The sequence below is a fragment of the Dysidea avara genome, chromosome 1, assembly GCF_963678975.1.
Source record: "Dysidea avara chromosome 1, odDysAvar1.4, whole genome shotgun sequence".
NCBI classification, from domain to species: Eukaryota; Metazoa; Porifera; class Demospongiae; order Dictyoceratida; family Dysideidae; genus Dysidea; species Dysidea avara.
Window position 1 is genome coordinate 10,762,514 of NC_089272.1, and position 17,612 is coordinate 10,780,125.

At 36.4% G+C, this 17,612-nt stretch overlaps 1 protein-coding gene across 1 annotated transcript; it reads right to left on the bottom strand.

Annotated features, from left to right (window-relative positions):
* Nucleotides 1–1,209: 1,209 nt before the first annotated feature.
* On the bottom strand, nt 1,210–10,336 carry LOC136256090 (uncharacterized). The gene is made up of 6 exons (XM_066049023.1): nt 10,169–10,336; nt 5,276–5,570; nt 3,833–4,947; nt 3,411–3,747; nt 2,170–2,303; nt 1,210–1,484 (listed from the first exon to the last, which is right to left on the bottom strand). Exons 1-6 carry the CDS (start codon nt 10,226–10,228, stop codon nt 1,290–1,292), a joined length of 2,136 nt encoding a protein of 711 aa, XP_065905095.1. The 5' UTR covers nt 10,229–10,336; the 3' UTR covers nt 1,210–1,289.
* Between the last annotated feature and the right edge of the window lie 7,276 nt (nt 10,337–17,612).

Below are 17,612 nucleotides of genomic sequence, written 5' to 3' on the forward strand. Positions count from 1 at the left end.
TGAGTATCTCTGTGCCATGTACACATACGTGTGATGTAGCAGAAGCACAATTATTTAGCTGTAGTGTTAGTGTTATACTTCAGTTTTAATTTATTCTCTGATCAACAGTAAAAAAAAAAAGATTTCAAATTTTCAAAAATGTGAGCTTACATTACTGTGCAATGCAGGTTGGCTCCTGGTGCTTACAAAGTAAAAAAAACTTGTTCAGTTTGTGGGACATCTACAACTGTAGCGTGGATGAATGTACATCTTGGTGAAAATTCTGACTGCTGATCATGATCTGTGACTGGATTTGCGAAAAGGGATCCAGTCTTCTGCACACATCCAATTCTATGAACTGAGAAGACCACAACTAGATACAAAGAAGCCTATTGTTAGTACAGCATAACTACATTGTAAATTCAAATGGGTATAATTATACAGATGACCCAAACTTTTGGGTTGTTTTACCTGCAATTCAAAAGACTGATTTCTTTGGTAGTAGCTAATGACCCAAGGATGTAGTCTACTTGTTTATTTAAAACAGTCATATTACCCAGATGTCCCATGGCCTCTTCAACCTCTAGCTAAGTGTTTGAAATAACCTTACTTCCACGATCTGTTGTAAAATTAACTCTTGTCACAAAATATTTGTTTGCATTTATCGATGAGTCAGTCATCACTAGTAGTAATATACATATAACACGTACTCATAATTATTACATACTGCATCTTTAAACATCCTGATCTTATAGAGTTTTCAAATTCCTATGTTCACTTTTGATTGTGGGATGTAACAGTATTAACCACAAAATTAATGTTATAACGATCAGTGTGTAAATTTAACTAGATGGCCATCTAAACTTTACTATAGTACTCTTTACAATACACAAAGAAATTACTAATATATGTTAATTCAACATCCTCAGTGAACAATTATATTGACCTCTCCTAGTTATTTTGACTGCTTTGGTTAGTTCAAATGCCTACCCTGGTTACAACCACCTTTAGATGGCCATTTTCACCAAAATTTCTGTAGTTTAAATTTACCTATGAAGGTGAACTTGACCCATTTGAATTTACTGTGTATCACACAGTATGCCATACCAAAATTACTTTTGCAAACAAACACTCCCAGCAAAAAAAACTTAGTATTATAAGATTATTAATAAGTTATATACAGTATAAACAGCATAATTAAAAACCTACAGTCATTTTCAATAACGGCTAATAACATAATCATATCAGGTGATATATGCAAAACACACAAGTACTTATTCAAGACATGTAAGTAAAAACAGGATATATAGTTATTTTCGATAGCGTTCATATGAAGTACATCCAGACACAGTTTGTGTCCTCCTTTGATCCTGGCATAATCCACTCATCTTAGGTGATGAACTCTCCAGTGACATACTGTGTGTGAGGCTTGTGATGGTCTTTAATAGTGTAGGTGATCTAGTACCAGTACTTCCCTTGCGAGCTAATGGACTACCATCACACATCTACAAACATGAAAAATTTTTTTTACATACAGTGGCAGAACACTGTCAAATACTCTAATATAACACACAGTACAGCAGTAGACATATTCACACATCATTCAAACAGCAAGACTGAGCAAAGTATTGTGGCATTTTCTCCATAGAGTTATACAGTAAAGCCTTATTAAATGGGACGCCCACATCACAACTATAATCTACTGTTGTGGTAATTGCTAGGCCTTCATGAGCAGGAGGTGTGACGGAGCAGTTATGCAACTTTTGGTCTAAGTCTGCCTGAGTCAAATCACATGGATTCAATACAAGGTCGTGAAGGGAATTGAGGATATATGTTTAGGACATTGACCTGACCACTGCCCACTATAAACAAGGTTCTATATACTAGGTGAGGTAGTAACATGACTCACTAATCACCTTGAGTTTGTTTCGTATGTGCCGTGTTTACGTAGCTAAATGTTGTATCTTCAATAGTAGCTGCACTTAAGCAGTACCACAATCAGTTTTAAAATTACATTAATATTTTTTGAATGTTGAGTAGTAGATAAGGGTAAAAAAGTAAATACTGCTGCATTTAACCAAGGTAACCTGTTCACAGATTATCCAAATAGGTTGATCGAAATTGAAGTGCTAATTCAAGAGGTTCTACCATTTAATTTTACAATAATACAATATTCTATATATCAAGTACCTGTGAAGTGGTCAGTAGAGAAAATGAACATTTCACTACACAGTTGAGGGTAAGTGGTGGCTTGATCTGTAAGTGACCAAACACACTGGAGTATACCTCCACATCAGTGAGGCAATCAGGTGATTGACATCGTTCTGAAGGTGGATCATAAAACATAATCACACTTTATGTAGCGTTTAAGGTAATTATAATACACATATACTACATACTATATAGACTTGATATAGCCAATGGTAAAAAAATCTGCTGAAATTATCCTTTCAGAGTCAAGATTATGTTCAGGGAGCTGACTGTTTTATCAGAGTATATCAGTATTTCCTGTGACTGTTGTATCACAGTAAGTGACTGCTCTATTAGAGTATCTTGATACTATTTTGTAAAGTGCACTGAGAGTATATAGCAGTAACCAAGAATGTCAAACTGTGTGTTACCCTGTGATAAATGATTGTGTAGAATAACACAGATATTTCAGTAATTGCTTGTTTACGCGAAATGTTAATTTGAAATGCATATCGTACCAACCGGTCCTTATTTGCCAGTTTCTCAAGTTATTCACCAAAGTATTCAACAGATATTGTAAGGACCCAAAATAACTCCAGCTTGCTCAAGAAAATAGCGGCACAAACAAGCGTTTAGCCACACCTTCAGGGTTCATTTACCAGTGTCAGAAGTCTAACATTAGCCATCTCTCTATGACAATAGGGTGGTTAAGTGATCGAAATGGTGCTAAATACAGCACCCATTATAAGTAACATAAGCAAACAATTACTGAGTTGCTTCACGAAAACATGAATCACGGGCTACTACATACTCTTGGCTACTATTATGTACTCTCAATGACACTCTTATAAAAAAATTAACGCTTCATCATTTACTATTACTGCACACAAATTTTGCATTATAATCTTGTAAATTGTTGTCCCTATTATGGCTGGCATAATGCTTGAACCATTTGCTAGTCTATTATTACTGAAATTATTCTGTATACTTACGATGTGAATATACATGAGGTGATAACTGCACAAAAGGAGTGTGTGCATGTGTGTATGTATGTCTGTGTGTGCATGAGCATGTGTGCTGCATGTGCACACACACTGTGTTTGTTTGTGTGTGCGTATGTGTGCGTGTGCGGTGTGTGTGTGTGTGCGTGTGTGTGTGTGTGTGTGTGTGTGTGTGTGTGTGTATCTTCTGATCAACTGTAACCCTTTCAAAATTTTGCATTCCACATAATTATCACTTACCGTCCACCTCCAGCAGTTTACCAATAGAACTACGTCTTGACTGGGTGAGAACATGTTGGTACAGTTTATTGTACTCAGTGACCAAATATTGAAGGTCGCTCATCAACTTTTCTGCCCCACTCTCACAGTTCAATCCTAGACTATAGCCCATAGCACTACACATTACTTCAATGGAATACTTCTGATTCTTTGATAGCTGAACATCAGTTATTTCTGAGATCAGAATAACTTCAGTGGCATCCCTCCCTCGAATGGCAGTTCGCCTGTTGATGTAAAATTCTAACTGATAGACCAATGTATCTGCTTTCCTCCTTAACACAAGCCAGAATTTTCGACTCTACAAAAATAATAATATGTTACACAAGCAGCTAGATATTAGCATGTATAGAGACTAAAACACGCTAATCTGTATGTTTACTTACATCTGATAACTTTCGTTTAAGCTTGACAGCAGCTGTTGGCGATTGTAGTGATAGTTTCCTCCGTGTCTGAACACTCATTTCTGCTGCCACTGACATGTCTTCAACAGACACACTCTCATAGCTGTCTCCAACCATCACACTGATGTCTAGTATGTTGGCATCATCAAACATCCTTTTGGTTTCCAGGCTAACTGATTTTGACAGCTTCATCTCTACAGCTCTCCTAAATGGAATTTTCCAGAAGAAAATGATTGAGCCCACTTGGACAGAATGTAGTACAGCCTCATGCTCCTGTACTCCCACATAGCTGGTACATCCTGCTTTGGCGAGTTTTACATTCTGACAGGTAGCTGTCTCAGGCTGGATTCTAGTTCTACAGTAAAGCATTGCTGTGTCATCTGTGAGGTGTTGGTTATTGGCAAAGTGTACTTTGCCGAGGAGACTATCTGACTCAATAGCAGCTTCATATTGCTTAATTCTTTTTGATGCTTCAGGGCACTTCACCACATCATCGACAAGAAATTTTAGCCAGCCTAACTCCACAGCAGATAGCAAGCCATGCTTTTTCAAAGACTTGAGCATATCGGAAACACTGCGGACATTTTCATACACAGCAGTGTCCATTTCTTCTGGGTACAAACTGGAGATCGGATCCTCGTAGTGCTCCAAAGCTGTCTTCATTTTCCTCCATGAATCTGGTGGCAGCAATTCAACAAGATCTACCATAAAGCATATGTATTTTTTGCTAGATTCTGTTGGTACTTTAACTGACAAGCCATTAGTACGTCTGCCATTTCTAAGCAGGGTACAGCTAAACATATGAGCTTTAAGCTTTTCGGCTACATCTAGTAGACCAACATAAGGCAACTCTAGAACTCTTAGAAGGTCAACCCAAGTTGGAAATTTTTCTGTGTTATGCCATATCCTGAGCATCTTGGCAGAGCACCTGATATCATCACCAGTGACTGATATTTGGGTCAGAGTATCTTCACAAATACCCAACTTGGTACCGACTAGTCCCCATTTTGAGCCTATCAGTGGTGGAAGGTTCATCAGATCATTCATGGTAGGGTTAACATGATGATAGCTCTCCCTGCCTTGTGGTGACTTCATAGCTACAGTGTAAATAAAAATCTACTACAACTGTGAAAATATGTGAAAAATAACTAAGTATACGTTGCACAGAACTCAAATATAATTTTCAGATTTTTAGAAAGTTTGGTGTATAACAATCTACAGCAGTGCATACGAAATAGACCACAGGCCTAGGGTTTAGATGAAACTGATGGAACTAAATCAAAATATAGAAGGTGGCTCAATATACTCACACAATATACACACTTTACCATCGCGCTAGTACACACAAAGGGTTTGGTTCACTAACAGTGATCACATAAGGCAGTACAAACTTTACGTATTACATAAATTAAACCTTAAACATACCACGATATGTCTCCACTGCCATGTCATAAATATCTTCAGCAAATGAATCACCAATTGTAGCCTGAACAACCTCCACCAGACATTTATATGTGGCTGTCTTGCCAACTTTTGTTTTCCAGAGCTGGAGTAGCCGTGTCTTTTGTAGCCTGTAATCACCCTGATGATTTTTCTTAATCTCAACAGCTTCAGCATTAGTAATGGATAAGTGGCTACTGATAGGTTCCCAGTTCTCCAACTTGCTGGCGATTGTTGCTAGGTCAATATCAGTACAGACATGTGCCAGAGCAAGCTGGTCCTGTCAGGATAAAAGTGTTAAATTTTAAAAGTCATAATACGATACGTTACATCAGAAAATGTGACCAGGCCTGCGAAAACAGGGTATGTGGGCACAAGCGACACCCAATCACTCTACAGATCATATTTTGGTACTGGAAAAGTATATTTCCATTCTGTAACTTGCAGCATAAAGCCAATTAAATGCTTACTAATAGCTGAAAATTGCAATGCCATAGCATAATAGTAGAAAAAGTTATGAGCGATGAAAGTGTGAAAAAGTAGGCAAAAACTGTGTGCCCACATGCCCTATTATCGCAGGCCCGGTCACAAATATAAATGACAGAATTTTATGTTTAAATGTAATGGTAAAATTTTCTATTGCTAAATATCCTTCCGTTGGAGACAGTAGTAGTACAAGGTTAGATAGAACAATAGATTTGAGGTGAAAGATAGGAAGTGGTGTGTGGGCGAACAGTAACAAGTGGTAAACATGAAAGTAACATGTGGACTTCTATGAACTCTGTTTATATTAGAGTAACAAACCCATTAGTTTAACAGGAAGTGAAGAACCTGAAAAATATTGGATTACATTAGTTTACAGTTGTGTGTAAAAACTGTGTATGTTCCTTCAAGTCAGAAGATGTGTTTAAAAGAACTATCTGGCTATACCCCCTGGAAACTCATAAGAAAGCCTGCGAAGGTAGACCACACATATAGCAGTTGTAACTTGGATACCAGCCCATTGTGTGGGTATAGACATATTGGGTTAAATGTAATAGTTCCTGTTGTCATAGTAAAATTGTTTTCAAAGAATTTTGGAAACCACACAATTTATAGATTCATAGAATTCACTTACATAATGTTATGTGTGGTGTTCAGTAAGAGCTGAACTATGATTTAAGATTTAACAGTACTTGACAACCACTGGTAACACAGAAGTATACAACAGGTCTTGCCAGTCCAGCGTATAAAGTAACAAATCTTGAACCGTTAACTGGCCCTTAAGGCTTGTTGAGCTAACAAGTAGTGGGATAGTGTTTGCCTCACCTATAGCCTGTGGTTAACTATTTCAAGCATGTTATTATTATTATAATAGTTGTTTTACAATGACCAGCACTGAAGTGTATACACACACATACACACTAACACACATTTAGGGACATTCTTATTATGAGCTCATACACTCTTGACAACACATTTCGAAAAAAATAAATAAATAAAAGAAGTACTACAATCACAATACTTGAGGGTGTTCAGTTGATTTCTGGTTTACCCAATATGGCACTAAACACATCAACATAAACCACTAGGGGAGAACCTTACCAACAATGACACAGCAACTTGACACATAACCTAAGAAACCACTGCTCTTATTACAGTGTGCTTGAATATGTGCCCAGTCTACATGTTGCTGGGGACCAGGTCAGGTCACTACTGTGTAGGGATTTTGTTTTGCATTTCACACAGTTTTAGTGTCGATTTTGATTCCTTGTATTTCTTTCTCATAGGTCCCTAACGAAGGCATCAAAACTGAACTGGAAAGAAAAGTTAGGAAGGTTGCTATGCATTCTCTTTGGGTTATTTCATACAATTGTGCGTGTTGTGTATTTCCTAATAATGACTGTTCACCACTTCTGGTTTTATGTGAATAATAATAATAATAATAATAATAATAATAGGGCGTAGTAGTTTAGTTACATCACTGAACATTACACTGAACACCACTGGTGATGTTGTTTGTTTGTAAATGGTGGGTGTCTATGATTAGAACAAACTACAAAAAACATGTAATTTCAGCAGACACTTCCCAAGAAGTTGTATGTAAATTAGTGTTGTTACACAACTTCGTTATGTATGTATCAAACATACTGTCCCTCTGACAAACAATACCCCACCAATACACTATATATGCTTACACTCCTGCCATACCTATATACATATAAAGCAATGGAAAAAACCCAACGGTAATTATCATACTGGAAATTAAATAATAATGTCAGTAACAATAGAGCTTGTTCTAGTTAACATATTGTGTATATAACAATGCCACCCATCTTAAATTCCCTAGAATAAACTAATTGTGGGGACCCGTGAGAAGGATTGAAGTGGAGTCTTATGTATAAGGTTTCAATTCAGAAGAGAGTAGCAGAAGAGACTGGCTCAACTGAACTGAAATATTGAACTAAGTTGATTGTGTATCAAGGGACTCCAGTTTGTTTTATTATGAAACAGTTTTATGTAACTACGCTGTGTGGCGCATGTGATGTGCATTCTGGTATTATGTGTGTTGCTTGACTCTTGGCTACAAGAGCAGGTTCCTACAATTTATGAAGTATTAGTTACCTACTCCATTATACTACCAACAATTTAGCTTAGTTCACAGCGTAGGATTTCCAACACCTTTACAAAATGACCACTCATGCTTCTGGGTGGCAAAATAAATCATTTGTAACTAAATTATCATCTAAAGATCATCTATACATTTAAAGTATGTACAATTTTCTGGTTGTTGCCCCAAACACCATTAATGCAGGCTTAATAATAAACAATAAAAATGAAGAAAATGGTGTACACTTTATCAAGTGATTGACGGCATAATAAACATTGTCTATATATGCTGTGCATAGTTAACCAGCTGTATTATGGCTGTGTACCAGTTATCATAAGGTATTATAATAGAATGCCATTATCGCCATTTACAAGGCAACAAAACTTTTTAATCAGAGCATTTTTATTGGAAAACACATAAGTTATCCTTCTGGCAGGATAGTTTGTGCTAGCAAGACTGTATACATACAAACTCTATAGTAGAGGGTGAGTGTTATATTTATATTATAGTGAGGAAACTGTGATACTAAGTGATAGTGGTAACATCAATAGTCGGCTTAGAAAATTAATACTGACTAACAGGCTTCTTGTAGGAGCTATACAACACACATCAAAAGAGGAAATGAATATCAAAAAGCCTTCAATTGTTCAGTGTACATGTCACCTGGAGATCAGGTAGAGTCCGTATGAAGGCTGTGCAGTTTGAACCAACCAGATGTACCCAGTTCAGTAAACGTGCTTAATTAAGGACAGATACTTGGGGCTATGGCCAAGTGTCCATATTATTTAGGAGTCCTCATTTTCAAGTGTCCTGATTAAGAAAAAAAACAACAACAAAAAAAACAACAAGAATAACAAATGCTATAACGGTGCCCTGATTTATGTGGTCAGGGGCACAAGCAACTTTATAGCTACCAAGTAGATCACTTGCAAGTCCCTTTATGCACGATGGTATCAGCTACTATATTAAGTCCAATGATTCAAACTTTGATGTAACACTCGTACACAGTGACTAGGTGACCTGGTCAATCAAAAGGTGAAATGTTTGACGACTATCCATTTACTATAATGTTTATGCTGACCCTCGGGGTTTGTGACTATTCCATCAACCCTACCTTACAACCAGATATTGTTATATATAACCTAGACACATTTTCTGTTTGTTTAACTCGAACTAACATGTCCTTTAGACTCTGAAAACAACATTAAATATGCTAGATATAGAAGACTCAACTGCTAGCAGAATTTGACCGTCTGCAGATTTATAAGCATGTCTGTTATCAAACGGTATGATGAACTTAACATACTAAATGACCTTAGCAACATAAAAGCTAACTAATGACCTATTGAGCTGTAATAGCTAATAATACAACATTTACAATAGTTACCTAGCCTTTAGCAGTTTAAAGCACTCCAGAAGATATGTAGTGGTACGCATCAACCAATCAATCAAAACACAATTACATATGTTAACAAACACTTACATCAACTTGATTAGTTTGATGTTTCACGGTTAGACCGACTCACCATTTTCATGGCTTGAAAACTGGTATTAATAAAATGAAGCTAAAATACCAATAGAAACTCTAAGTACAAGCCATCCAATGCATTTAACCACTGTGTACCTGCAAATATATCTACACTATGGCTACAAACGAGTTCCTTTTTAGTCGAGACTACGCTCCTTATTTGTATTTTATTATTATTTGTTATACTGTGCAGACCTCAAAAAGAGCGTAGTACACAAAAAAAGAAAAGGAAAAAAAAACTATTACAATCATTCTTATACAGTCTCTAGACCAGCAAGGCTGTGCTTGAATTGTTCGATCTCTGTTAAGTCCGCTATCACGTGTTAGGGTAAGGAATTCCAAATTTGAATAGCGGATGGGAAAAAGGAATATTTGTAAGAATTTATCTGTGTCATTGGTAACATAAATCTTTTATCGTGTCCTCTGGTGTGGTAGATCAGGTTAGGAATAAGGAGATTGTCAGCATTTATATCAATCTAGTGGCGGATTATGATCTTAAATAACATTGTAGCCTTCTGCTCATTTTGATAGTTTGTACTCCTTTTGTCCTGATTTCTGTTTAATAACATTACTAAGTGCAGGCCTACCAGACTTTGCTCTAGCTCGAACTGATTCAGTTTCACCCAAAGCATAGTCTTATTAGTGATGGTTCAAACTGTGTAGCTACCTCGCTGTGTACCACTTTCAAAACAATTAAAATAGACTATTGTGGCTCTAAAACGGAGATAGACTCCACACAAGGAACACCATATCAACGTACCTCTGAAGTACCACCATCTGCCGCTGGCAAGGCATGCACCCGCGATTCTCCGCTACTCATAACTTCCACGATGTACCATCAGCAGTAAATGTTATAGGAATGAATCGAAGGGACGACTGTTAAATGGAGCACAAAGGCGTGACCACATCATGTGGGCTGTCACAACCGTTTCCTGTTCTCCAATTAGCCTAATCGTCAGGTGTGTGTGTTAACTGTGTTTTTTAAAATTTATTTATTTATTTAGATATTGATTTATTTATTTTTGTTACGTCTTCGTAGGCTCTGACTGAAGGTTAGCGAGAGGTTAGTTGTGTTTTGTTTTATCTTTGTTTTCATTACTTCTAGCTAGAGACATCAAGGTGCATGGAAGGGATTGCCGGCCCGCATGATTAGGGCCGGATGATAAAAAAAATCACAACACTATGATGAGGCACCCCGGCTCGCATCCTCCTCCTGTAGTGGCGCCCGACTCATGCATAAAGTGGATCAGACTTCTCTGTTCTAGTGACTGCAAACCACGAGGCAAACCAGTTGTGCTGCCTGCCTAGTAAATAAATAAATTCACTTGGGCAATTGAATTTGGCTATTCAATTATCATGTCCGGTATTGTATTGTATTAATGCTTTACAGTGACCAGCACTGAAGGTCTGCAGCAACATGTGCTGCAGCCTTAGGATTACCTAACCTAATTTAAAGGACTTAGACTTAGTGACTTATAGCTGAAAAGGTGTAATATAGGAGCTCTAGGGTAGAATCCATGACATCTGTGTTGTATTGTCAAGTTATATAGGAGTTTGCCTTGCCAGGTACTTCGTGCCCTGAACAGTGACCCCCACACTGCTAAAGTAAATCCTTTCAATGATGTTTTTGTTCTGTGAATTCACAAAAGAAGATGATGGACCCTTTCCTGACAGCTACATACCATTCAACAAAGAGCAATCCCAGAAATGCAGCCTTACAGAAGAATAATTACTATAATAGTTTTCAGTCAAACAAAACAGGTGGCCCTGACAAATTAAGTACCTTGAAAAATTGTGGGAAATTTTCTAGCCCCTTGCAGGCGTAGCTTAACTCTAATATTTTGTCAAGCTTACAGTGACCATCACTTAAACAGGAGAAACTCTCAGGCTGGAAATTGTTCCAGCTCACAAGAAAGGAGATTGTAAATTTTCATGTATTTAATTACCTGTGTTTGTTGTAAAGTTTTAACATCAGAGTATAATAATACTTATTATAATAATTATATTCATCAGTACACGTTGGAAGACTCATGATGTTTTAGTGTCACCCTGTGGTGATAATGTTTTTAAAACAATTCGGACATAGATGACATTGTCACTGCCAGCATTTTCATTGTCGTTACCACATTTTTAGTGTTACATTTTTCAGTTTGAGTGACATATATAAGTACATATGCTATTAAAATGTTGCAGAATTTAAGGTATACGGCCCCTTAAAACTGAACCATATTGCAGAATTTATGCAGCCTTTACTATTGCCACAAATGCTTGATGACCCCAAGGAAAATTACACACATACACATAATTACGGTACAGCTATATTAAGTTATTTGTCTAGTAATTGGTTAGTAAATATGTCAATGTTTTCAGACTTAATCACTGAGGTTGGCAAGTTATTCCAGTCGAATGGAAAGAAGGAGTGCTGATAGTGCTGATAGTATTTGATTCTGGTACCTGGATGGATAAAGTAGTTTGGGTGGTGGTGTCTAGTTGAACGTTGTGTGGTTAAGAAGTATGATGGTATTGATAGGCCAGATAAGTTGTGGATTCCCTTACAAAAAAGTTTGCAGTCTGCTAATCTTACAGCTTGATTCAAGGGTGGGCCAGTTTAAAGTTTCTAACATGTTTGATACACTACTAAATCTGTCATAATCAGACATAACCCACCGGACAGCTCTATGTTGGACTTTTTTATAGTTTGGATGTCAATTTGTTGATATGGATCACACATGGATCACACATGGATCACACATGGATCACACATGGATCACACATGGATCACACATGGATCACACATACTGGGTATAGTTGTATATATCAACACCCCACTCCAATTTTGTTGCAACAACAGATCTCTCTTATATATAAAATCCTAGATCTGAGGTATATGCAGTATACATAATTATAAAGCTGCATATATAGTAGCTAGGCATTGAAGGCTGTATAGCAAGCACACATATTATAATAACAAAGAATAGATACTTGTGCAATTGCATTTGATTCAAACTTCTGTTTCTGACTGAAATCTTTTATCTGGAAAGAGACCATTGCTTGAAAACAGCAAGATAATGCAAGTAAGCTACAAAGTAATACACCAATCGACTTTAATATTGCACTTAAGCTTCATTTACGTACCTGCTGAGGGAACAAGTATATATAACTTATATAGCTGCCTATGAGAGTTACTAAACACATTGATATATACATGTGTCATCAGAAATACATATGTAATGCAGTACTGGAGCTATTTCTTGATAATGTATATGCATACAATATGCATTGGTTAAAATCAACCTAAAAGTAAAATATGTGACCGGATTTGCAAAAAGGGGTCTTCAATTTACCAACTTTGATGATTAATACTTTAAGATTGGAAAAAGCTATAGGCTTGTAATTTGATCAGTGGTGAGCACCAACATAGCTGAATGAATGGTGAAAATTCCAGGTTTATATGTTAACTGAACACTAAGTTATGGTCTCCTAAGTTCATAGAATTGGATGTGTGTGGAAGACCCCTTTTCGCAAATCCGGTCACATATACAGATATACACATGCGCATGTTAAGGATGATCACAGATTTCCATGACTTGAGACAAGTGTAACCATTTCCAACAATACAGATTTAACAGGCATCCCTTGGCATAAGATATGCCCTTTTGTGCACTGTAGAAGATGCAATACTATGATATGCTTTATTAATTATTTGCAATTATTTCCTATCACTTTTGTGTTTCATTTCTAGTGCTATGGTGCTAATATTTAAATTGAAAACGAACATGTGTGTTAAACTCTAAGCAAGCATGAACAAATGTGCAATTTAAGAATTTATATGACTGCTCTGTTAGAGTATATTGTGCAAATAAATTATGACTGCTCTATTAGAGTATATTGATTAATGTGCAACTATGCACCCAACATTATTATTTTTACAGGTGAACTATAGCTATTCTTTTTCATCTCTATTGTAACAAAAAACTTTATTGACAGAATCAGTAATGGAACATTTAATAATTATTGTACTGCTGCAGTTTCAGCCAGTTTGCCAAGCAGTAGCTAATTAAATATCTAATGCTTGTATGTGCCTGTAATTTGAATTATGTGACATGTATATGCATGATTAAGAGCCTATACAAATCTTTTAACTTAACTAATGCAAGTTAAGTTGATGTCAAGTATTTACTTTGCGATATATATTGCATTAATTCATTTTATCATCACTAAAGCTACGTAGGTGCAAAGTTTGGTTACATAATCAATCACACAAGTTAATCAGCTCCGACTAATGACAAAGTAGCATCAAAATGCTGGGGACTACTTTGTGTTTAGATAAGTTAACTGTCCATCAATATTTTGCTGAAAAGCATACCAGTACACTCTGAAACATTTGAAAGCTACATTATCAGCGAGTAAACCACCTTCTCCAAGTCATATCGTGCAACCAGACTACAGGGAACCTCCACTATCTGCAACAAAGTTAATCTTCCAATATGAATGCATGGCTTATATAAAAGATTTAATTTCTAACTCAGTGTTACTAACCAAAATCAAATCTACCATATACATGTAATCAGCCCAATCACCAATATATAAACTATAGCTGATAGTGAACTTACAGCTAGCTTGTTGGCCACAACTACCCCCAACCCCTGCTACCAACAGGCAAATATACATGCTATGATTGATAGTGGAGAACAGAGGTCTCCAGTGGGAGAGAGTTACTGTTTATGATGATGATGAAAGACTGCATGCGCAGTTGTGTAATGCTGCAATTTCATTTAGGAATGTGTCAATTCTGCAGGTAAAATTTGTGGTAGAGTATATACATGTAGGCTGGTAAAAGCAGTGAACAAAATACTGGAAGTGAAACTATGAAACATAAATATTTAGCACATTTTGCATGATACTCTAACAAAACATGCTGTCACACATGATGAAATCTCATCACTATGTATATAGCCTCTTGTCATGAGAAAACTACTGGTATTTCAAGATCAGGGTATTCTTATAAGAACAGTCACAAGATGCATGGTGTAGCTATAATAGACTGTTGGAAATGACAAATAACACACAGAGAAAAATAGATAATTATATGGTAATGAGTGCAAATGCTGGAGGTGGACTAAAGAACAGACTTATCTCTAGAGTTTTGATCTTCCTTGAAATTCTTAGCCAATATACCTTTATTATTTTTGCTACAATATAATTTTGTTGGCATGGACATGGGACATTATAATGACTTGACTTGACATAGTGTTTTTTTAGCTATGTCTTAATAATGACCAATTTATCAACTCTACAGCTATGTGTAGCTGTACCTGTGAGAATTGGGATTGTAAGTGTGAAAGGGTTGGGATTGTAGACATAAAATACAGCTACCACGATGGTTAATAGCTGGTCTTCAGTACATGTTGATGCCCATACTGTGTTCATTATAATACAGATTACTATAGTGGTCATGCCTTATGGGGTAAGTTGTACCAGTACATGGTTCCCGGACTACTATTCACTGCACTACTATGAGATGTTAGTAGTCCAAAACCGTCAAGTAAATTACGTTCTCCAATCACTAAGATGATGGCATGGCTACTATACTGATCTCCCCGTATGATCCAATCATCATCAGGGAACACAGGAAAGCTGCACTATACCACACCAAACAATATCTTAAAACTACAGTGTAACTTCTGCAGGAGGCTTAAGAAATCATATTATTGTACAGTATGTTACAAATCCCAGCAAAACACCAGCAAGAAAACATTAGTCCTGATCAAGTATGATTGAGAATATAGTGCATGTGTTTGAAGCAAGGGATCTGGGCCCTCAGAATGGGTCTAGGCTACCTTCATATTACAGGGCTGAAAATCTTGATATAGAGCTGTTTTATGCACAAAATTCATAGTAAAAAATTATGCATGTTTTTTTATGTGATCTGCTTTGAGTTGTAGGGATCATTAACAGGTTTTGAGTACAATTTGTGGTCTAAAGTAAATTGTCGGCATAAAATGCAGTGACTGTTCTATCAGAATATTTGACTGATTGCTCTATTAGAGTATCTCGGTCCCACCCTTAGATCTGTCACTGTTACACAAGCCAGTCCAATATATGGCATATAGTACATAAGATAACTATTCCAAAAAAGATGAATGTAATATTTCAACAGAAATATTCCATGTTGGTTCTAAACAAATGGCTTATAAGCACCAGATTACATCACCAGGTTTGACTACAGAGATTGCAGTATAGATGTCTCTATCATAAATTTCATCCACTAAAGTGTATATAGAAGTAGAGCAGTGCAGATAAGAAGAAGTGAATGTTCAGTAAGAAATATACAATTCTGAAACCTCTATGTTTCTCTGTGTCCTTCAGTGTGCTAAATATGTTGACAGAAATTGTCCACACATAAGGTATTGGTGTAAGATAAGTAAAGGGACTATAAAATGCTGAATGTTTTGGCTGATCAAAAATAATGCCTATAAAATTTTAATGATTAATGTGGTTAGTCATAAGCACAATTATACTTGACAAGGCTTTATTATATACTCCCTAATATAAATGACTAAATAACTGAAGGTGATTGCTTAGTAGACAAGAAAACAGGTGTGGCTTTGTATAATGAGAACGTTAGCCCTTTTATTGTTGGCCAGTTACTTTTTACCTTGTGGTTTCCTTTGGAAAGGAGATATGGCATGATATAGGGCCAAGTTCCATTGAGCACTTTGATGTATCCAGGGTTATAGTATTGCATTGATAATCAGTTCAATATTCAGTATCAGGCTGATAATGGCTACTAGCCAATTAATCAGTTTTGATTAAATCTAAGCTGATGTTAATCTCCACTGTGCTGTGTAGTGGGGGAGGCTAGACATAATTTATGTGTTAATGGTATAGTGGTGACTACAAACCATGCCTGAGGTAAAGGTTTCTATGTAGCATCAACCACTTTTTAAAAGTAAAATGTACTTAAACCTAAACCTGGCTACCATGAGTATAACTTTTACTTGTGGTATACATTTAACTTTACATTTTAACCTAGAATGAGCTGTACATCAATGCTTATGTCACTAATATAAGTCATGATGAGTATGAGTGTTAGTATTGGATGGGTTATTGGAATAAGCTAATTCTGTTGCTTACTGTTAATCAGAATAATCGGCTTATTTGCAGTGGTGATTGGTGCGATACCATCCAGGGTATACAAGTATACACACATACTGTACATAGCTAGTGTAATGTATGCACTGATATTGACAGAGCTGACTGCCAGTGCATTGTAAGTAGGCACCAGTCTATTATATTTTTAATTTTGCCTATTATGCTATGCTGCAGTGCCCAAAAGTTTGGCCTATTATATGCTCATAACTATGCTCAAACTTTTCGCCGTAGTTACCATGTTTTGCTAATATTTTTTTTCCTTTCTAATGGATAATGATAAACTTTGGTTTATGAACAATTATGCTCATTGTGCAATAAGAATTTGGCTGCATATATTGTAAACTATAATAACAGTCATGTCAAATTACTATTTCTCTATTTCTCTTTCATACCAGTGGCATTGACTGTAAGTCAACCTCTTTCAGTGGCATGCATTTTTGCTTACAGTAGCTATGACATAATTATTCTGCCTATTACGCTTGATGCTTTCAGGCACCTATTATACTTTAAATTATGCCGGCATAATCAGCTGGTACCTAATTGGAAGTATACAACAGATACAAACAGGTACACACACAAGTACATACATGTATACACAGTTATACACACAAGTATATCAGTAATATGTGTTATAACCCCCTAATTGTAACCCTAACTTTCCTTCTGAAACATCTTAAACTGTATACTGGGTCAACTACTTCCTAATCTGTTTCTGGGTTATACAATAATACATTATAGCACTGCATGTTCTCTTTAGCTGATTATCCATTGTATACCCTGTACAGACATTAGTAACCATCCTATATCATGCATGTCACGGTTGTTGGAAAGTGCTCCTTTTCTTTTAAAGTGGCCATGGTATCTTAGTTTGCCTCTTAACATCAGGTGCACCCCAATAACAGTATTTAGTGGTCCACCTATTACTTATCCCACAAATGTTCCATACAAAGCTGTTGTACAGTTCCATTATTACTTTTAGAGTGATGACTGTGGTGCTGTTTTTGTGTTGTTGTTGCTGAAAAAGTTGTTGTACACACTTTTCTACATCT

Coding starts and splice junctions, on each gene's coding strand:
- LOC136256090 (XM_066049023.1), bottom strand. CDS start 10,228: ATGAGTAGCGGAGAATCGCGGGTGCATGCCTTGCCAGCGGCAGATGGT. Junction 2,304..3,410: donor TAAACTGCTGGAGGTGGACG/GTAAGTGATAAT, acceptor ATCCACCTTCAG/AACGATGTCAATCACCTGAT. Junction 1,485..2,169: donor CTCTACTGACCACTTCACAG/GTACTTGATATA, acceptor TCATGTTTGTAG/ATGTGTGATGGTAGTCCATT.